This window comes from Oncorhynchus tshawytscha, linkage group LG08 (genome assembly GCF_018296145.1).
Source record: "Oncorhynchus tshawytscha isolate Ot180627B linkage group LG08, Otsh_v2.0, whole genome shotgun sequence".
Classification (NCBI taxonomy): domain Eukaryota; kingdom Metazoa; phylum Chordata; class Actinopteri; order Salmoniformes; family Salmonidae; genus Oncorhynchus; species Oncorhynchus tshawytscha.
This window is the reverse complement of record NC_056436.1, coordinates 7,248,533-7,271,038: the sequence shown is the minus strand read 5'-3', so window position 1 is coordinate 7,271,038 and position 22,506 is coordinate 7,248,533. Positions and strand designations below refer to the sequence as shown.

Below are 22,506 nucleotides of genomic sequence, written 5' to 3'. Positions count from 1 at the left end.
GAATCACAGGATCAATTATAATTTGGATTCAATTTAATTTATCATTCTAGAAGTTCGTTAGAAACTCTGACTACGGTATGGGGGCCGGAAGGTACACACACACACACACACACACACACACACACACACACACACACACACACACACACACAGTAAAGAAGTGATACATTGCAGGCATATTGTAAGCCTGAGTTGACACCTTATAGTGCCATCTAGTGGTGGACAGCACCAATTGTGAAAACTATTATTCTCACAACCAGTTCTCACGGTCTCATGTCACAATTAAACGTTCATCCGTTTCTCAAATTTCATGTTAAAGGTTCAGTTATTAACTACGAGTATTTTAGGTAAGGGTTGGTCTGAATGGATAAGGTTTGGGATAGGCTTAAAACAAAAAAATATCTTCTTTCGCTGGATTTGTACATGCAACCTTTGGAATCAGCGGCTTAGGCTGATTAGACATCCCCAAGTCACTTAACAAAACAAACTATTTGAAGATAACAGCGCTCACCATTAGTGTCTGGTTTCCACGTCACCTCCGAGACGTCCTCACACATGGGACGTCGAACACGGTCTTGTATCGCGGGTGACTAATAAAACACACATGAATATAAATGGCCTGTTGCGCGCTGTGTGTGTGCGTGAGTAGGAGTAGAAGTCGATGGAGGGTATTGCCAGAGCTTCATGTTTTGATTACCAGTCCAATAAACCCATTAGAACAGTCAATACAGCCTTTCAAGTCTACCAGGGGTTCCAGCTTACTGCCAGCACACAGTCACACACACACACCCCCTTTACACACTTTGTCCTCTATTGCAGACAGAGAGGGAAAATGGCCAACGAGCATTTCCATTTTAATCTACATCAGTTTTATATTCTGTTTTTGATGGGTACCTTCTAAATATGAATATAATGGTTGTTTAGTTTTTGGAGTTTTGTTTTTTTTACACGCGGTTCCCGGAATTGTACGCTGCTGTTCTAGAATTTGATTGTTGTATTTTGTCACTATTCTCTGCACCCCTCATTGCATCAAAGGCTGTCTGCTTCATATGAGGCTAGAGAAGAAGAAGAAGCGGCCATTTTGAACCACTTCATCTCTGATCCTTTCTTCTTATAGTAGAAGCAGAGAGTATATATAGTTGCATCTATACTGTGTGTATTATTATCTGAAAGAGGCTTTGGTATTAGCCTGTCTGAGATGCTCCGTGTGAGAACAGGGAGGGAAACCTGACGTGCTAAGTGTAGTGTGTTTGATACAATAGTGCTGATCAAACAAAGAGAGAGCAAGGTATGAGCAGACATTACATATGCAGAACCCATGGCTAAGGGAAACGCTGGCATCCTAAATCATTTTTAGTTCATAATTCTGGCCTGGAAGAACTAGGCTGTAATGTGGCTATATTTCATCCTCATGTCAACCCTTTATCTCCACCTGACATGTAGCCAGATGCCTCGTCACCAAGCAAGGATAATATTTTGCAATCATCAAGTGTGGTGAGTATTATGGGTTGGATTGGTTTAAGCCTGGTTGGGGGCCGGAGGAGAGTGAGAACAGGGTGGATCAAGTCGTGTCTGTCTGTCAATGACGTTTTGATTTTTGATGTGATTGATTGGGTGTTAAGCCAAATCCAAAAGGGCTTCCGTTGACACTATTGTTTGGTGCAGCAGGTTCATTCACATGTGAGCTCACAGGCCAGTTCTTCCGATCTTGTCAAGCTAAAACAGGAAACGGCCTTCCCCAAACTGTTGCCACAAAGTTGGAAGCACATAATAGCCTAAAATGTAATTGTATGCTGTAGCGTTACGATTTCCCTTCACTGGAACTAAGGGGCCTAGCCGGAACCATGAAAAACAGCCCCAGACCATTATTCCTCCTCCACTAAACTGTACAGCTGGCACTATGCATTCGAGCAGGTAGCGTTCTCCTGGCATTCGCCAAAACCAGATTTGTCCTTCGGACTGCCAGATGGTGAAGGGTGATTCATAACTCCAGGGAAGACGTTTCCTCTGCTCCAGAGTTCAATGGCGGCGAGCTTTACACCACTCCAGCTGATGCTTGGCATTGCTCATGGTGATCTAAGGCTTTTGTGCGGCTGCTCGGCCATGGAAACCCATTTCATGAAGCTCCCGACAAACTGTTCTTATGCTGACGTTGCTTCCAGAGGCAGTTTGGAACTCGGTAGTGAGTGTTGCAACAGAGGACAGATGATTTTTCCGCGCTTCAGCACTCGGCGCTCCCGTTCTGTGAGCTTGTGCGGCCTACCACTTCGTAGCTGAGCCGTTGTTGCTCCTGGACATTTCCACTTCACAATAACAGCACTTACAGTTGACCCGAGGCAGCTCTAGCAGGGCAGAAATGTGACGAACTGACTTGTTGGAAAGGTGGCATCATGTGACGGTGCCACGTTGAAAGTCACTGAGCTCTGCAGTAAAGGCCATTCTACTGACCATGTTCGTCTGTGGAGATTGCATGGCTGTGTGCTCGATTTTATACACTTGTCAGCAACGGGTCTGGCAGAAAGAACCAAATCCACCTATTTGAAAGTATGTCCACATATTTTTGTATATATAGTGTATCTCTGACATCATAGTGCACATTCAACATGATGAAACACAAAGAGTAGAAAGAGAAATTGTTTTGTATGTTTTTATATATACATAAATAAATAAAATATTGGTAATTGTTTTGGGGGGAAGCCTGGCTTCCCTTGGAATTCATGAATACACACCACTGCAAACAAATATGCATATTTAGTAGGCTGAAGGTGTTGTGAATGTCTCTGATGTAGTGGTTGTTGGTTACTCTCCACCAGAATCAAAACATTACTGCACGTAAGGCGCCAATGTAAACTGAGATTTTTGGATATAAATATGCACATTATCGAACAAAACATACATGTATTGTGTAACATGATGTCCTATGAGTGTCATCTGTTGAAGATCATCAAAGGTTAGTGATTAATTTTACCTATATTTCTGCTTTTTGTGACTCCTATCTTTGGCTGGAAAAATGGCTGTTTTTTTCGACTTGGCGGTGATCTAACATAATCATATGTTGTGCTTTCGCTGTAAAGCATTTTTGAAATCGGACACGATGGGTAGATTAACAATATGTTTTTCTTTCATTTGCTGTCTTGGACTTGTTAATATGTGAAAGTTACATGTTTCTAAAAATATATTTTGGAATTTTCGCGCGTTGCCTTTTCAGCGGAATGTTGTCGACCTGCGCTAGAAAGGTTGAGGATCAGACACTCTGGCTCTGAGGTGGTGCTACGGACTGTACGCCAGACGGGGTGTCATTGAAGTCTACATATGTCGGATCTTAAAATGACCCATTTTGTCACAGGAGGATAATAAATCCTGCAACAGGAGGAATTTGAAAGGATCTTTAATATTTAGAGTCGCCGCCAGGGAGCAGCTGGAATCAGTGTTTGTAGGCTATGGTTTAATATTAAACCAGGGCTCTCCAACCCTGTTCCTTCCTGTAGGCTATTAAACCAGGGCTCTCCAACCCTGTTCCTTCCTGTAGGCTATTACACCAGGACTCTCCAACCCTGTTCCTTCCTGTAGGCTATTAAATCAGGGCTCTCCAACCCTGTTCCTTCCTGTAGGCTATTAAATCAGGGCTCTCCAACCCTGTTCCTTCCTGTAGGCTATTACACCAGGACTCTCCAACCCTGTTCCTTCCTGTAGGCTATTACAACAGGGCTCTCCAACCCTGTTCCTTCCTGTAGGCTATTACACCAGGGCTCTCCAACCCTGTTCTTTCCTGTAGGCTTTTAAACCAGGGCTCTCCAACCCTGTTCCTTCCTGTAGGCTATTACACCAGGGCTCTCCAACCCTGTTCCTTCATGTAGGTTTAAACCAGGGCTCTCCAACCCTGTTCCTTCCTGTAAGTTTAAACCAGGGCTCTCCAAGCTTGTTCCTTCCTGTAGGCTATTAAACCAGGGCTCTCCAAGCTTGTTCCTGGAGAGATACCCTCCTGTAGGTTTAAACCAGGGCTCCTCAACCCTGTTCCTGGAGAGCTACCCTCCTGTAGGCTATTAAACCAGGGCTCTCCAACCCTGTTCCTTGAGAGATAACCTCCTGTAGGTTTACACCAGGACTCTCCAACCCTGTTCCAGGAGAGCTACCCTCCTGTAGGTTTACACCAGGACTCTCCAAACCTGTTCCTGGAGAGATACCCTCCTTAAATCCCTAAATTTTATCAGCATATCGATTGCGCAACCAGGGGTGGAAAGACCTTGGATCATTGTTACTCTATTAACGTTTAAACGATTAAAACATTCCCTAACCAGAAACCGTGGATTGATGGCAGCATTCGTGTGAAACTGAAAGCGCGAACCACTGCTTTTAATCAGGGCAAGGTGTCTGGTGACATGACTGAATACAAACAGTGCAGCTATTCCCTCCGCAAGGCTATTAAACAATCTAAGCGTCAGTACAGAGACAAAGTAGAATCTCAATTCAACAGCTCAGACACAAGAGGCATGTGGCAGGGTCTACAGTCAATCACGGACTACGAGAAGAAATCCAGCCCAGTCACGGACCAGGATGTCTTGCTCCCAGGCAGACTAAATTACTTTTTGCCCGCTTTGAGGACAATACAGTGCCACTGACACGGCCTGCAATGAAAACATGCGGTCTCTCCTTCACTGCAGCCGAGGTGAGTAAGACATTTAAACGTGTTAACCCTCGCAAGGCTGCAGGCCCAGACGGCATCCCCAGCCGCGCCATCAGAGCATGCGCAGACCAGCTGGCCGGTGTGTTTACGGACATATTCAATCAATCCCTATACCAGTCTGCTGTTCCCACATGCTTCAAGAGGGCCACCATTGTTCCTGTTCCCAAGAAAGCTAAGGTAACTGAGCTAAACGACTACCGCCCCGTAGCACTCACATCCGTCATCATGAAGTGCTTTGAGAGACTAGTCAAGGACCATATCACCTCCACCCTACCTGACACCCTAGACCCACTCTTATTAGCTTACCGCCCAAATAGGTCCACAGACGATGCAATCTCAACCACACTGCACACTGCCCTAACCCATCTGGACAAGAGGAATACCTAAGTGAGAATGCTGTTCATCGACTACAGCTCGGCATTCAACACCATAGTACCCTCCAAGCTCGTCATCAAGCTCGAGACCCTGGGTCTCGACCCCGCCCTGTGCAACTGGGTACTGGACTTCCTGACGGGCCGCACCCAGGTGGTGAGGGTAGGCAACAACATCTCCTCCCCGCTGATCCTCAACACTGGGGCCCCACAAGGGTGCGTTCTGAGCCCTCTCCTGTACTCCCTGTTCACCCACGACTGCGTGGCCACGCACGCCTCCAACTCAATCATCAAGTTTGCGGACGACACAACAGTGGTAGGCTTGATTATCAACAACGACGAGACGGCCTACAGGGAGGAGGTGAGGGCCCTCGGAGTGTGGTGTCAGGAAAATAACCTCACACTCAACGTCAACAAAACTAAGGAGATGATTGTGGACTTCAGGAAACAGCAGAGGGAACACCCCCTATCCACATCGATGGAACAGTAGTGGAGAGGGTAGCAAGTTTTAAGTTCCTCGGCATACACATCACAGACAAACTGAATTGGTCCACCACACAGACAGCATCGTGAGGAAGGCGCAGCAGCCCACAACCGTAAGGCTCTCCAGAGGGTAGTGAGGTCTGCACAACGCATCACCGGGGGCAAACTACCTGCCCTCCAGGACACCTACACCACCCGATGTTACAGGAAGGCCATAAAGATCATCAAGGACATCAACCACCCGAGCCACTGCCTGTTCACCCCGCTATCATCCAGAAGGCGAGGTCAGTACAGGTGCATCAAAGCTGGGACCGAGAGACTGAAAAACAGCTTCTATCTCAAGGCCATCAGACTGTTAAACAGCCACCACTAACATTGAGTGGCTGCTGCCAACACACTGACACTGACTCAACTCCAGCCACTTTAATAATGGGAATTGATGGGAAATTATGTAAATATATCACTAGCCACTTTAAACAATGCTACCTTATATAATGTTACATACCCTACATTATTCATCTCATATGCATACGTATATACTGTACTCTATATCATCGACTGCATCCTTATGTAATACATGTATCACTAGCCACTTTAACTATGCCACTTTGTTTACATACTCATCTCATATGTATATACTGTACTCGATATCAGCTACTGTATCTTGCCTATGCTGCTCTGTACCATCACTCATTCATATATCCTTATGTACATATTCTTTATCCCCTTACACTGTGTATAAGACAGTAGTTTTGGAATTGTTAGTTAGATTACTTGTTGGTTATTACTGCATTGTCGGAACTAGAAGCACAAGCATTTCGCTACACTCGCATTAACATCTGCTATCCATGTGTATGTGACAAATAAAATTTGATTTGATTTGATTTGAAAGGTTCAGAGGTCTATTTCTTGCTTTAGAAAACACCATTAGTTTAGTTTAGACACAAGGTATGTTGAACAGTATAAAAAGCAGTTTACAAGCTCTGGAAAGCTTTTGTAAGAGACGAGGCACAACAGTAAATAACAGTATTATCAGCATAAAAATGAAGTTGTGCATTTTGGACATTTTTGTCTAAATCATTTATATAAATAGTGAATAAGAGAGGACCAAGTACAGAGCCTTGGGGCACACCATTAAGGACAGACAATTTAACAGACATAAGCCCATCAAATTTCACCAGGGGTGACAGCTTTGAGATTGGCCTATAATTATTTAAAAGATTTGGATCTCCCCCTTTTTAAAAGTGGTAGGACAAATGCTGATTTCCAGATCTTTGGAATGTCATTACATTCCAGGGTTAGATTGAACAGATATGTAAGTGGTTCAGCTATGAAATCAGCTGCCAGATTTAAAAAGCAGGGATCCAAAACATCAGGACCGGCAGGCTTTCTCTGATCTAAGGATTTCAGGGCTTTATGTACCACCTGCACTGAGAATGGCAAATAGCTAAAAGTTTGATCAGCTCTCACTGCTTCAAGTAAGCTTTGTATGCTCTCGTTGGCTGGTCCTCGCTACATATTCGTCGCCAAACCCACTGGCTCCAGGTCATCTATAAGCCTTTGCTAGGTAAAGCTCCGCCTTATCAGCTCACTGGTCACCATAGCAATATCTCCCTCACTAACTTTAAAGCATCAGCTGTCAGAGCAGCTTAACGATCACTGCAGCTGTACACAGCCCATCTGTAAACAGCCCATCCAACCAACTACCTACCTCATCCCCATATTTGTTTTGTTTTTCTGCTCTTTTGCCCACCAGTATTTCTACTTGCACATCCTAATCTGCTCATCTATCACTCCAGTGTAAATTGCTCAATTGTAATTACTTCGCCACTATTGACCTATTTATTGCCTTACCTCCTTACTTAATTTGCACACACTGTATATAGACTTTCTTTTTTCTCTATTGTGTTATTATCTGTACGCTTGTTTATTCCATGTGTAACTCCGTGTTGTTGTTTGTGTCGAACTGCTTTGCTTTATCTCGACCAGGTCGCAGTTGTAAATGAGAACTTGTTCTCAACTGGCCTACCTGGTTAAATAAAGGTGAAATAAAAATCAGCACCTTTCCCTCCTCTCTACCATCTCCCTGCCCTATCATTCCTACCTCACTCCCCTTCTTTCTCCCCTTATCCTCAACACCCCATCATCCTCACTCCCCACTTCTCCCCCGTCCTCACCCCCCCACACATCCTCACTCCCACACCCCCACACATCCTCACTCCCCCACTTCTCCCCTCGTCCTCACACCCCCCTCTTCCTCAGCCCCCATCGTCTTCACTCCCCACTTCTCCCCTCGTCCTCACCCCCCTCTTCCTCACCCCCATCGTCTTCACTCCCCCACTTCTCCCCTCGTCCTCAAACCCCCTCTTCCTCACCCCCATCGTCTTCACTCCCCCACTTCTCCCCTCGTCCTCACCCCCCTCTTCCCCACCCCCATCGTCTTCACTCCCCCACTTCTCCCCTCGTCCTCACACCCCCACTCTTCCTCACCCCCATCGTCTTCACTCCCCCACTTCTCCCCTCGTCCTCACACCCCCTCTTCCTCACCCCCATCGTCTTCACTCCCCCTCTTCCTCACCCCCATCGTCTTCACTCCCCACTTTTCCCCTCGTCCCTCACCCCCCTCTTCCTCACCCCCCATCGTCTTCACTCCCCCACTTCTCCCCTCGTCCTCACACCCCCCCCTCTTCCTCACCCCCATCGTCTTCACTCCCCACTTCTCCCCTCGTCCTCACACCCCCTCTTCCTCACCCCCATCGTCTTCACTCCCCCACTTCTCCCCTCATCCTCACACCCCCTCTTCCTCACCCCCATCGTCTTCACTCCCCCACTTCTCCCCTCGTCCTCACACCCCCCTCTTCCCCACCCCCATCGTCTTCACTCCCCCACTTCTCCCCTCGTCCTCACACCCCCACTCTTCCTCACCCCCATCGTCTTCACTCCCCACTTCTCCCTCGTCCTCACACCCCCCTCTTCCTCACCCCCATCGTCTTCACTCCCCCTCTTCCTCACCCCCATCGTCTTCACTCCCCCACTTCTCCCCTCGTCCTCACACCCCCTCTCTTCCTCACTCCCCATCGTCTTCACTCCCCCACTTCTCCCCTCGTCCTCACACCCCCTCTTCCTCACCCCCATCGTCTTCACTCCCCCACTTCTCCCCTCGTCCTCACACCCCCTCTTCCTCACCCCCATCGTCTTCACTCCCCACTTCTCCCCTCGTCCTCACCCCCCTCTTCCTCACCCCCATCGTCTTCACTCCCCCACTTCTCCCCTCGTCCTCACACACCCCCTCTTCCTCACCCCCATCGTCTTCACTCCCCCACTTCTCCCCTCGTCCTCACACCCCCTCTTCCTCACCCCCATCGTCTTCACTCCCCCACTTCTCCCCTCGTCCTCACACCCCCTCTTCCTCACCCCCATCGTCTTCACTCCCCCACTTCTCCCCTCGTCCTCACACCCCCTCTTCCTCACCCCCATCGTCTTCACTCCCCACTACTCCCCTCGTCCTCACACACCCCCTCTTCCTCACCCCCATCGTCTTCACTCCCCACTTCTCCCCTCGTCCTCACACCCCCTCTTCCTCACCCCCATCGTCTTCACTCCCCCACTTCTCCCCTCGTCCTCACACCCCCTCTTCCTCACCCCCCATCGTCTTCACTCCCCCACTTCTCCCCTCGTCCTCACACCCCCCCCTCTTCCTCACCCCCATCGTCTTCACTCCCCCACTTCTCCCCTCGTCCTCACACCCCCCTCTTCCTCACTCCCCTCTCCTAGGTGGCTGACAGAAGGATAATTCCATAGAAAAGAGACAAAAAAACGGTCTATATTTTTTTTTTTTGCAAGTTGCGAGCAGAACAATCTCAGCCGCTAAGTTCCAGCCTCTACTCCGACCAACACAACAGCCCTAGACTCAGCTTCGTTACTGGTAGAGCTCTGCTACTTGACCCGAGCCTGACGGCCCCAACATTATACATGGGGTTTAGGGCCGGGTAGGATCTGTTTTTTCATCAATAACAAGGGCAGGGCTTTGGTATCACTGACATTTTGAAACTGAGCCGTTTGATAATGCTCTGCTGCACATAATATGGCCGGGCCTTAAATTTGGCAGAAGCAAATCGGGCTTGTTTAAGTTATGGCCTGAGCGTCACGACCTGGGTAAGGTTCGGGCTTAAATTTCATACACTTGCCGGGCTCTAATCCCAGGCCTCCAACCCATCCACCAGAACCCAGTTTTATACTGCGTTCACATGCTAGTTGGAACTAGGAAGCTGACATTTCCCGACTTGCTAACTGGCTGAAGGAAGATGATCCCAAGTTTCTCACTTGAAAAAAATATCAGAATCAACCAATAGGAGTCTCTACGCAAATAACTTATGTTCATTTTAACTCAGAGGTTCTGAGTTTCTGATAACATGTGAACACGGCATTAGCCACAAACCTCAGCACCCCCCTCCCCAGCCTCAACCTCTATCACACACACCATGTGGGTTCCCGAGTCTAAGGCACTGCACCTCTGTGCTAGAGGAGTCACTACAGTCCCTGGTTCGAAATCCAGGCTATATCACATCCTTATCCGTGATTGGGAGCCCCACAGGGTGGCGCACAATTGGCGCAGAGTCATCCAGGTTTGGCCCGGGGTAGCCCGTCCTTGTAAATAAGAATTTGTTCTTAAACTCACTTGCCTAGTTAACTAAAGGTGAAAAAATATATAACTTGAAGTCACTGGGCTCACTAATAAAACAGTGAACATGTGATCGGTCTTGTAGCCTCTAGCTATAGTCCTCTGTAGCTCTGTATATTCCCCTGTTGAAAGCAGAATCCTGGGATGTGTTCATTAGGCACCAAAAAGGGAATAAATGTTTATAGCCTCTCGCTACTGTTATTTTATTGTTGCTCCTTAATTGTTTGTTATATTATATTTTTTTAATGAAATTCTTTCTTAAAGCTGCATTGTTGCCTAAGGCCTTGTAAGTAAGCATTTCACTGTTGTATTCGGCGCAAGTGACAAATACAATTAGACTTGGTTTGATTTTGAAACCGGGAAGGAACTATTCTGTCATTATCCAATAAGAGACTCTTGTTTTTGTTTTACGTTTTCGTACGGTGTGCCCTAATGACATTTGCGCTAATGATTGACAGGCCATTGGCCAGGCTGAACAGCTGACTCACCCAGGAGAGTGCATGCCTAATTTACAGGGGGACATACTACCCCCATCAAGACTAATGAACAGTGGGACATACTACCCCCATCAAGACTAATGAACAGTGGGACATACTACCTCCAAGACTAAAAGTGTCCCAACTGGCACCCTATATAGTGCACTACTTTAGACCAGAGCCCTATTCCCTATATCGTGCACTACTTTAGACCAGAGCCCTATGGCACCCTATTCCCTATATATAGTGCACTATTTTAGACCAGAGCACTATGGGTATGCAAACAATATCTGAGGAATAACACAGTGCCACAGAATGAATCTAGTATCATTTAAATATCTCTCCTTTTATGTATCCATGTACAGTACAGTATGCCTATTCCTGATCACACGTACAGTATGCCTACTCCTGATCACACGTACAGTATGCCTACTCCTGATCACATGTACAGTACAGTATGCCTACTCCTGATCACACGTACAGTACAGTATGCCTACTCCTGATCACACGTACAGTACAGTATGCCTACTCCTGATCACACGTACAGTACAGTATGCCTATTCCTGATCACACGTACAGTATGCCTACTCCTGATCACACGTACAGTACAGTATGCCTATTCCTGATCACACGTACAGTACAGTATGCCTACTCCTGATCACATGTACAGTACAGTATGCCTATTCCTGATCACACGTACAGTACAGTATGCCTACTCCTGATCACATGTACAGTACAGTATGCCTATTCCTGATCCCACGCACAGTACAGTATGCTAAGCAAGCCGTTTTCAAGTTTGGGCAGAGCTGAAATAATTATAACACCTAGACAACTTGACAATTACTGGTCACATGTATAGTACCTTACTGGTCACATGTATAGTACATTACCTTACTGATCACATGTATAGTACATTACCTTACTGATCACATGTATAGTACCTTACTGGTCACATGTATAGTATATTACCTTACTGGTCACATGTATAGTACATTACCTTACTGATCACATGTATAGTATGCCTATTCCTGATCACATGTATAGTACATTACCTTACTGATCACATGTATAGTACATTACCTTACTGATCACATGTACAGTACATTACCTTACTGGTCACATGTACAGTACATTACCTTACTGGTCACATGTATAGTACTATTACTGGTCACATGTACAGTACATTACCTTACTGATCACATGTACAGTACATTGCCTTACTGGTCACATGTACAGTACATATACCTGATTACTGGTCACATGTATAGTACATTACCTATTACTGGTCACATGTATAGTACATTACCTTACTGATCACATGTATAGTACATTACCAATCACATGTATAGTACATTACCTTACTGATCACATGTACAGTACATTACCTTACTGGTCACATGTATAGTACATTACTGATCACATGTACAGTACATTGCCTTACTGATCACATGTACAGTACATTACTGGTCACATGTACAGTACAGTATGCCTTACTGATCACATGTACAGTACATTACCTTACTGATCACATGTATAGTGCATTACTGGTCACATGTATAGTACATTACCTTACTGATCACATGTACAGTACAGTATGCCTACCTTACTGATCACTGATCACACTAGTACAGTATAGTATTACTGATCACATGTATAGTACATTACCTTACTGGTCACTTGTATAGTACATTACTGGTCACATGTATAGTACATTACCTTACTGGTCACATGTATAGTGCATTACTGATCACATGTATAGTACATTACCTTACTGATCACATGTATAGTACATTACCTTACTGATCACATGTATAGTGCATTACTGATCACATGTATAGTACATTACTGGTCACATGTATAGTACATTACCTTACTGGTCACATGTATAGTATATTACCTTACTGGTCACATGTATAGTACATTACCTTACTGATCACATGTATAGTACATTACCTTACTGATCACATGTATAGTACATTACCTTACTGGTCACATGTATAGTACATTACCTTACTGGTCACATGTATAGTACATTACCTTACTGGTCACATGTATAGTACATTACCTTACTGGTCACTTGTATAGTACATTACTGGTCACATGTATAGTGCATTACTGATCACATGTATAGTACATTACATTACTGGTCACATGTATAGTACATTACCTTACTGATCACATGTATAGTGCATTACCTTACTGATCACATGTATAGTACATTACCTTACTGGTCACATGTACAGTACATTACCTTACTGATCACATGTATAGTACATTACCTTACTGGTCACATGTATAGTACATTACCTTACTGGTCACATGTATAGTACATTACTGGTCACATGTATAGTGCATTACTGATCACATGTACAGTACCTTAATGGTCACATGTACAGTACCTTACTACTCACATGTATAGTACATTACCTTACTGGTCACTTGTATAGTACATTACTGGTCACATGTATAGTGCATTACTGATCACATGTATAGTACATTATTCACATTACTGGTCACATGTATAGTACATTACCTTACTGATCACATGTATAGTACATTACCTTACTGGTTACTGGTCATTACTCACATGTATAGTACATTACTGGTCACATGTATAGTGCATTACTGATCATTACATGGTCACATGTATAATGGTCACATTACAGTACCTTATTACTCACATGTACATTACCTTACTGGTCACATGTATAGTACATTACCTTACTGGTCACATGTATAGTACATTACTGGTCACATGTATAGTACCTTACTGGTCAGATGTACAGTACAGTACCTTACTGGTCACATGTACAGTACATTACCTTACTGATCACATGTATAGTACATTACCTTACTGGTCACTTGTATAGTACATTACTGATCACATGTATAGTACATTACCTTACTGATCACATGTATAGTGCATTACTGATCACATGTATAGTACATTACCTTACTGGTCACTTGTATAGTACATTACCTTACTGGTCACATGTATAGTACAGTACCTTACTGGTCACATGTACATTACCTTACTGGTCACATGTATAGTACATTACCTTACTGGTCACATGTACATTACCTTACTGGTCACATGTATAGTACATTACCTTACTGGTCACATGTATAGTACATTACCTTACTGGTCACATGTATAGTACATTACCTTACTGGTCACATGTATAGTACATTACCAATCACATGTATAGTACATTACCTTACTGGTCACATGTACAGTACATTACCTTACTGGTCACATGTATAGTGCATTACTGATCACATGTATAGTACATTACCTTACTGATCACATGTATAGTACATTACCTTACTGATCACATGTATAGTGCATTACTGGTCACATGTATAGTACATTGCCTTACTGATCACATGTATAGTACATTACCTTACTGGTCACATGTATAGTGCATTACTGGTCACATGTATAGTACATTACCTTACTGATCACATGTATTAGTACATTACCTTACTGGTCACATGTATAGTACATTACTGATCACATGTATAGTACATTACCTTACTGATCACATGTATAGTACATTACTGATCACATGTATAGTACATTACCTTACTGATCACATGTACAGTACATTACTGGTCACATGTACAGTACATTACTGGTCACATGTATAGTACATTACCTTACTGATCACATGTATAGTACATTACCTTACTGGTCACTTGTATAGTACATTACTGGTCACATGTATAGTACATTACCTTACTGGTCACATGTATAGTGCATTACTGATCACATGTATAGTACATTACCTTACTGATCACATGTATAGTACATTACCTTACTGGTCACATGTATAGTACATTACCTTACTGGTCACTTGTATAGTACATTACTGGTCACATGTATAGTGCATTACTGATCACATGTACAGTACCTTAATGGTCACATGTACAGTACCTTACTACTCACATGTACATTACCTTACTGGTCACATGTATAGTACATTACCTTACTGGTCACATGTATAGTACATTACCTTACTGGTCACTTGTATAGTACATTACTGGTCACATGTATAGTGCATTACTGATCACATGTATAGTGCATTACCTTACTGGTCACATGTATAGTGCATTACTGATCACATGTATAGTACATTACCTTACTGATCACATGTATAGTGCATTACTGATCACATGTATAGTACATTACCTTACTGGTCACATGTATAGTACATTACTGATCACATGTATAGTACATTACCTTACTGATCACATGTATAGTGCATTACTGATCACATGTATAGTACATTACCTTACTGGTCACTTGTATAGTACATTACTGGTCACATGTATAGTACATTACTGGTCACATGTATAGTGCATTACTGATCACATGTATAGTACATTACCTTACTGGTCACATGTATAGTACATTACCTTACTGATCACATGTATAGTACATTACCTTACTGATCACATGTATAGTACATTACCTTACTGGTCACATGTATAGTACATTACCTTACTGGTCACATGTATAGTACATTACCTTACTGGTCACATGTATAGTACATTACCTTACTGGTCACATGTATAGTACATTACTGGTCACATGTATAGTACATTACCTTACTGGTCACATGTATAGTACATTACCTTACTGGTCACATGTACAGTACATTACCTTACTGGTCACATGTATAGTACATTACCTTACTGGTCACATGTATAGTACATTACCTTACTGATCACATGTATAGTACATTACCTTACTGGTCACATGTACAGTACATTACCTTACTGGTCACATGTATAGTACATTACCTTACTGATCACATGTATAGTACATTACCTTACTGGTCACTTGTATAGTACATTACTGATCACATGTATAGTACATTACCTTACTGATCACATGTATAGTACATTACCTTACTGGTCACATGTATAGTACATTACCTTACTGGTCACATGTATAGTACATTACCTTACTGGTCACATGTATAGTACATTACTGGTCACACTAGTACATTACATGTATAGTAGATTACCTTACTGGTCACATGTATAGTACATTACCTTACTGGTCACATGTATAGTACATTACCTTACTGGTCACATGTACAGTACATTACTGGTCACATGTATAGTACATTACTGGTCACATGTATAGTACATTACCTTACTGGTCACATGTACAGTACATTACTGGTCACATGTACAGTACATTACTGGTCACATGTATAGTACATTACCTTACTGATCACATGTATAGTACATTACCTTACTGATCACATGTATAGTACATTACCTTACTGGTCACATGTATAGTACATTACCTTACTGATCACATGTATAGTACATTACCTTACTGATCACATGTATAGTACATTACCTTACTGATCACATGTATAGTACATTACCTTACTGATCACATGTATAGTACATTACCTTACTGGTCACATGTATAGTACATTACCTTACTGGTCACATGTATAGTACATTACCTTACTGGTCACATGTATAGTACATTACCTTACTGGTCACATGTATAGTACATTACCTTACTGATCACATGTATAGTACATTACCTTACTGGTCACATGTATAGTACATTACCTTACTGGTCACATGTATAGTACATTACCTTACTGGTCACATGTATAGTACATTACCTTACTGGTCACATGTATAGTACATTACCTTACTGATCACATGTATAGTACATTACCTTACTGGTCACTTGTATAGTACATTACTGATCACATGTATAGTACATTACCTTACTGATCACATGTATAGTGCATTACTGATCACATGTATAGTACATTACCTTACTGGTCACTTGTATATTACATTACCTTACTGGTCACATGTACAGTACCTTACTACTCACATGTACATTACCTTACTGGTCACATGTATAGTACATTACCTTACTGGTCACATGTATAGTACATTACCTTACTGGTCACTTGTATAGTACATTACTGGTCACATGTATAGTGCATTACTTATCACATGTATAGTACATTACATTACTGGTCACATGCATAGTACATTACCTTACTGATCACATGTATAGTGCATTACCTTACTGATCACATGTATAGTACATTACCTTACTGGTCACATGTATAGTACATTACCTTACTGATCACATGTATAGTACATTACTGGTCACATGTATAGTACATTACCTTATACTGATCACATGTATAGTACATTACCTTACTGGTCACATGTACAGTACATTACCTTACTGGTCACATGTGTAGTACATTACCTTACTGGTCACTTGTATAGTACATTTCATTACTGGTCACATGTATAGTACATTACCTTACTGATCACATGTATAGTACATTACCTTACTGATCCCATGTATAGTGCATTACTGATCACATGTATAGTACATTACCTTACTGATCACATGTATAGTACATTACCTTACTGATCACATGTATAGTACATTACCTTACTGGTCACATGTATAGTACATTACCCGTACTGATCACATGTATAGTACATTACCGTACTGGTCACATGTATAGTGCATTACTGGTCACATCTATAGTACATTACCTTACTGGTCACATGTATAGTACATTAACTTACTGGTCACATGTATAGTACATTACTGATCACATGTACAGTACATTACTGGTCACATGTATAGTACATTACCTTACTGGTCACATGTATAGTACATTACTGGTCACATGTACAGTACATTACTGGTCACATGTACATTACCTTACTGGTCACATGTACAGTACATTACTGGTCACATGTATAGTACATTACCTTACTGGTCACATGTATAGTACATTACTGGTCACATGTGTAGTACATTACCTTACTGGTCACATGTACAGTACATTACTGGTCACATGTATAGTACATTACTGGTCACATGTACAGTACATTACCTTACTGGTCACATGTATAGTACATTACCTTACTGATCACATGTATAGTACATTACCTTACTGGTCACATGTATAGTACATTACCTTACTGATCACATGTATAGTACATTACCTTACTGGTCACATGTATAGTACATTACCTTACTGGTCACATGTACAGTACATTACTGGTCACATGTATAGTACATTACCTTACTGGTCACATGTATAGTACATTACCTTACTGGTCACATGTATAGTACATTACCTTACTGGTCACATGTATAGTACATTACCTTACTGGTCACATGTACAGTACATTACTGGTCACATGTATAGTACATTACTGGTCACATGTATATTACATTATCTTACTGATCACATGTACAGTACATTACTGGTCACATGTATAGTACATTACCTTACTGGTCACATGTATAGTACAGTACATTACTGGTCACATGTATAGTACATTACTGGTCACATGTATAGTACATTACTGATCACATGTATAGTACATTACCTTACTGATCACATGTATAGTACATTACCTTACAGGTCACATGTACAGTACCTTACTGGTCACATGTACAGTACATTAATGGTCACATGTACAGTACCTTACTGGTCACATGTACATTACCTTAATGGTCACATGTACATTACCTTACTGGTCACTTGTATAGTACATTACTGGTCACATGTACAGTACATTAATGGTCACATGTACATTGCCTTACTGGTCACATGTACAGTACCTTAATGGTCACATGTACAGTACTGTACATGTGATCAGTAATGTACTGTACATGATGGACTGTCGTTTCTCTTTGCCTATTTGAGCTGTTCTTGCCATAATATAGACTTGGTCTTTTACTAAATAGGGGTATCTTCTGTATACCACCCCTACCGTGTCACAACACAACTGATTGGCTGAAACACATTAAGAAGGTTAAGAAATTCCACAAATTAACTTAAGGCACACCTGTTAATTGAAATGCATTCCAGGTGAATACCTCATGAAGCTGGTTGAGAGAATATTTTGATTTTTGGTTACTACATGCTTTCATATGTGTTATTTCATAGTGTTGATGTCTTCACTATTATTCTACAATGTAGAAAATAGTAAAAAAATAAAGAAAAACCCTTCAATAAGTAGGTGTCCAAACTTTTGACTGGTTCTGTACCTTAATAGACAATTACTCAAGTAAAAGTCATTCACCAAGTAAAATACTACTTGAGTAAAAGTCTAAAAGTATTTGGTTTTAAATATACTTAATTATTCAAAGTGAAATAATAAAACATTTTTTTAAATCCTTACATTAAAGAAAACCAGACGGCACAATTTTCTAGTTTGTTTTTTATTTACGGATAGCCAGGTCACACTCCAACACAAGCATGTGTGTTTAGTGAGTCCTCCAGATCAGAGGCAGTAGGGAGGACCAGGGATGTTCTCTGTTTAGTGAGTCCTCCAGGTCAGACAGTAGGGAGGACCAGGGATGTTCTCTGTTTAGTGAGTCCTCCAGATCAGACAGTAGGGAGGACCAGGGATGTTCTCTGTTTAGTGAGTCCTCCAGGTCAGAGGCAGTAGGGAGGACCAGGGATGTTCTCTGTTTAGTGAGTCCTCCAGATCAGAGGCAGTAGGGAGGACCAGGGATGTTCTCTGTTTCAGTGAGTCCTCCAGATCAGACAGTAGGGAGGACCAGGGATGTTCTCTGTTTAGTGAGTCCTCCAGGTCAGAGGCAGTAGGGAGGACCAGGGATGTTCTCTGTTTAGTGAGTCCTCCAGATCAAGGCAGTAGGGAGGACCAGGGATGTTCTCTGTTTAGTGAGTCCTCCAGATCAGAGGCAGTAGGGAGGACCAGGGATGTTCTCTGTTTAGTGAGTCCTCCAGGTCAGAGGCAGTAGGGAGGACCAGGGATGTTCTCTGTTTAGTGAGTCCTCCAGATCAGACAGTAGGGAGTACCAGGGATGTTCTCTGTTTAGTGAGTCCTCCAGGTCAGAGGCAGTAGGGAGGACCAGGGATGTTCTCTGTTTAGTGAGTCCTCCAGATCAGAGGCAGTAGGGAGGACCAGGGATGTTCTCTGTTTAGTGAGTCCTCCAGATCAGAGGCAGTAGGGAGGACCAGGGATGTTCTCTGTTTAGTGAGTCCTCCAGATCAGAGGCAGTAGGGAGGACCAGGGATGTTCTCTGTTTAGTGAGTCCTCCAGATCAGACAGTAGGGATGACCAGGGATGTTCTCTGTTTAGAGAGTCCAACCAGATCAGAGGCAGTAGGGAGGACCAGGGATGTTCTCTGTTTAGTGAGTCCTCCAGATCAGAGGCAGTAGGGAGGACCAGGGATGTTCTCTGTTTAGTGAGTCCTCCAGATCAGACAGTAGGGATGACCAGGGATGTTCTCTGTTTAGAGAGTCCACCAGATCAGAGGCAGTAGGGAGGACCAGGGATGTTCTCTGTTTAGTGAGTCCTCCAGATCAGAGGCAGTAGGGAGGACCAGGGATGTTCTCTGTTTAGTGAGTCCTCCAGATCAGAGGCAGTAGGGAGGACCAGGGATGTTCTCTGTTTAGTGAGTCCTCCAGATCAGAGGCAGTAGGGAGGACCAGGGATGTTCTCTGTTTAGTGAGTCCTCCAGATCAGACAGTAGGGATGACCAGGGATGTTCTCTGTTTAGAGAGTCCACCAGATCAGAGGCAGTAGGGAGGACCAGGGATGTTCTCTGTTTAGTGAGTCCTCCAGGTCAGAGGCAGTAGGGAGAACCAGGGATGTTCTCTGTTTAGTGAGTCCTCCAGATCAGACAGTAGGGAGGACCAGGGATGTTCTCTGTTTAGAGAGTCCACCAGATCAGAGGCAGTAGGGAGGACCAGTGTAACGATTCTCTTCTATCTCCTCCTCTGATGAAGAGGTGGAACAAGGATCGGACCAAAATGCAGCGTGATGATGATTCATGATATTTTAATGAAGGAAACCACTATACATGAAGAAACTACAAAATAATCAAATGTGAAAACCGAAACAGTCCTATCTGGTGTAAACACAGAGACAGGAACAATCACCCACAAACAGCCCTATCTGGTGTAAACACAGAGACAGGAACAATCACCCACAAACAGCCCTATCTGGTGCAAACACAGAGACAGGAACAATCACCCACAAACAGTCCTATCTGGTGCAAACACAAAGACAGGAACAATCACCCACAAACAGTCCTATCTGGTGCAAACACAGAGACAGGAACAATCACCCACAAACAGTCCTATCTGGTGCAAACACAGAGACAGGAACAATCACCCACAAACAGTCCTATCTGGTGTAAACACAGAGACAGGAACAATCACCCACAAACAGCCCTATCTGGTGCAAACACAGAGACAGGAACAATCACCCACAAACAGTCCTATCTGGTGCAAACACAAAGACAGGAACAATCACCCACAAACAGTCCTATCTGGTGCAAACACAAAGACAGGAACAATCACCCACAAACAGTCCTATCTGGTGCAAACACAAAGACAGGAACAATCACCCACAAACAGTCCTATCTGGTGCAAACACAAAGACAGGAACAATCACCCACAAACAGTCCTATCTGGTGCAGACACAAAGACAGGAACAATCACCCACAAACAGTCCTATCTGGTGCAAACACAAAGACAGGAACAATCACCCACAAACAGTCCTATCTGGTGTAAACACAAAGACAGGAACAATCACCCACAAACAGTCCTATCTGGTGCAGACACAAAGACAGGAACAATCACACACCAACACACTCAAAGAATATGGCTGCCTAAATATGGTTCCCAATCAGAGACAATGACTAACACCTGCCTCTGATTAAGAACCATATCAGGCCAAACATAGAAATAGACAAACCAGACACACAACATAGAATGCCCACCCAGCTCACGTCCTGACCAACACTAAAACAAGGAAAACACATACGAACGATGGTCAGAACGTGACAACCAGGGATGTTCTCTTGATAAGTGTGTGAGAATCTGACCATTTTCCTGTCCAAATGTAAACGAGTACTTTTTGGGTGTCAGGGGAAAATGTATGGAGTAAAAAGTACATTATTTTCTTAAGGAATTTAGTGAAGTAAAAGTTGGCAAAAATATAAATAGTAAAGTGCAGATATCCCCAAAAAAAACAATTAAGTAGTTCTTTAACGTATTTTTTATTTTATTTGTTTATTTACTTAAGTACAATACACCGATATTCCTCTTATCTAAGTTGGTGAGGGCAATTGAGATTGCGTCGTCTATGGATCTGTTGGAGTCGGTATGCAAATTGGAGTGGAGAGCTACCGTCCTGTAGGTTTTCAGTCCAACCCTAATCTAACTTCACCTGATTCTAATAATTAGCTGGTTAATACATTGAATCAGGTTAGTTACAACTGGGGTTAGAGTGTAAACCTACAGGATTGTAAGCACTCCAGGAACATGGCTGGAGACCCCTGGTCTAAGGTGTCTGGGATGATGGAAGTTGATGTGTTGCCATAACCAGCCTCTCAAAGCACTTCCTGATGACAGCTGTGAGTGCTACAAGGTGGTAGTCATTGTGGCATGGAGCCTTAAAGAGTTCTTGGGAACATGAATGATGGTGGTTATAAGACATGAGCGGATTACAGACTGGGACAAGGAAAGGTTGAAAATAACCCTGAATATGCCTGCCAGCTGAACTGCTCTGAGAACGCTCCCTGGAATACCTTCTAGCCCCCTGTTAACCTGATTAAACACCTTCCTCGCGCCGAAGCATGCATCAAATACATTGCGTTTGTCTGGAAGAGAGGCATTGTTGGGCGGATCACGGCTGGGTCTTCCTTTGTAATCCATAATAGAGACTGTAGCCCCTGACACATGGGCAGGCATCAGAGCCTATGTAATATGATTCCACCTTATTCCTATATTGTCCTTTTGT

The 22,506-nt window shown here is 43.1% G+C and overlaps 1 protein-coding gene across 1 annotated transcript; it reads left to right on the top strand.

The window, feature by feature from the left end:
• The first annotated feature begins 77 nt into the window (after positions 1–77).
• Positions 78–9,331, top strand: LOC112247980 (proline-rich extensin-like protein EPR1). The gene is made up of 2 exons (XM_024416797.2): positions 78–91; positions 7,801–9,331. Exons 1-2 carry the CDS (start codon positions 78–80, stop codon positions 9,329–9,331), a joined length of 1,545 nt encoding a protein of 514 aa, XP_024272565.2.
• The last annotated feature ends 13,175 nt before the right edge of the window (positions 9,332–22,506 follow it).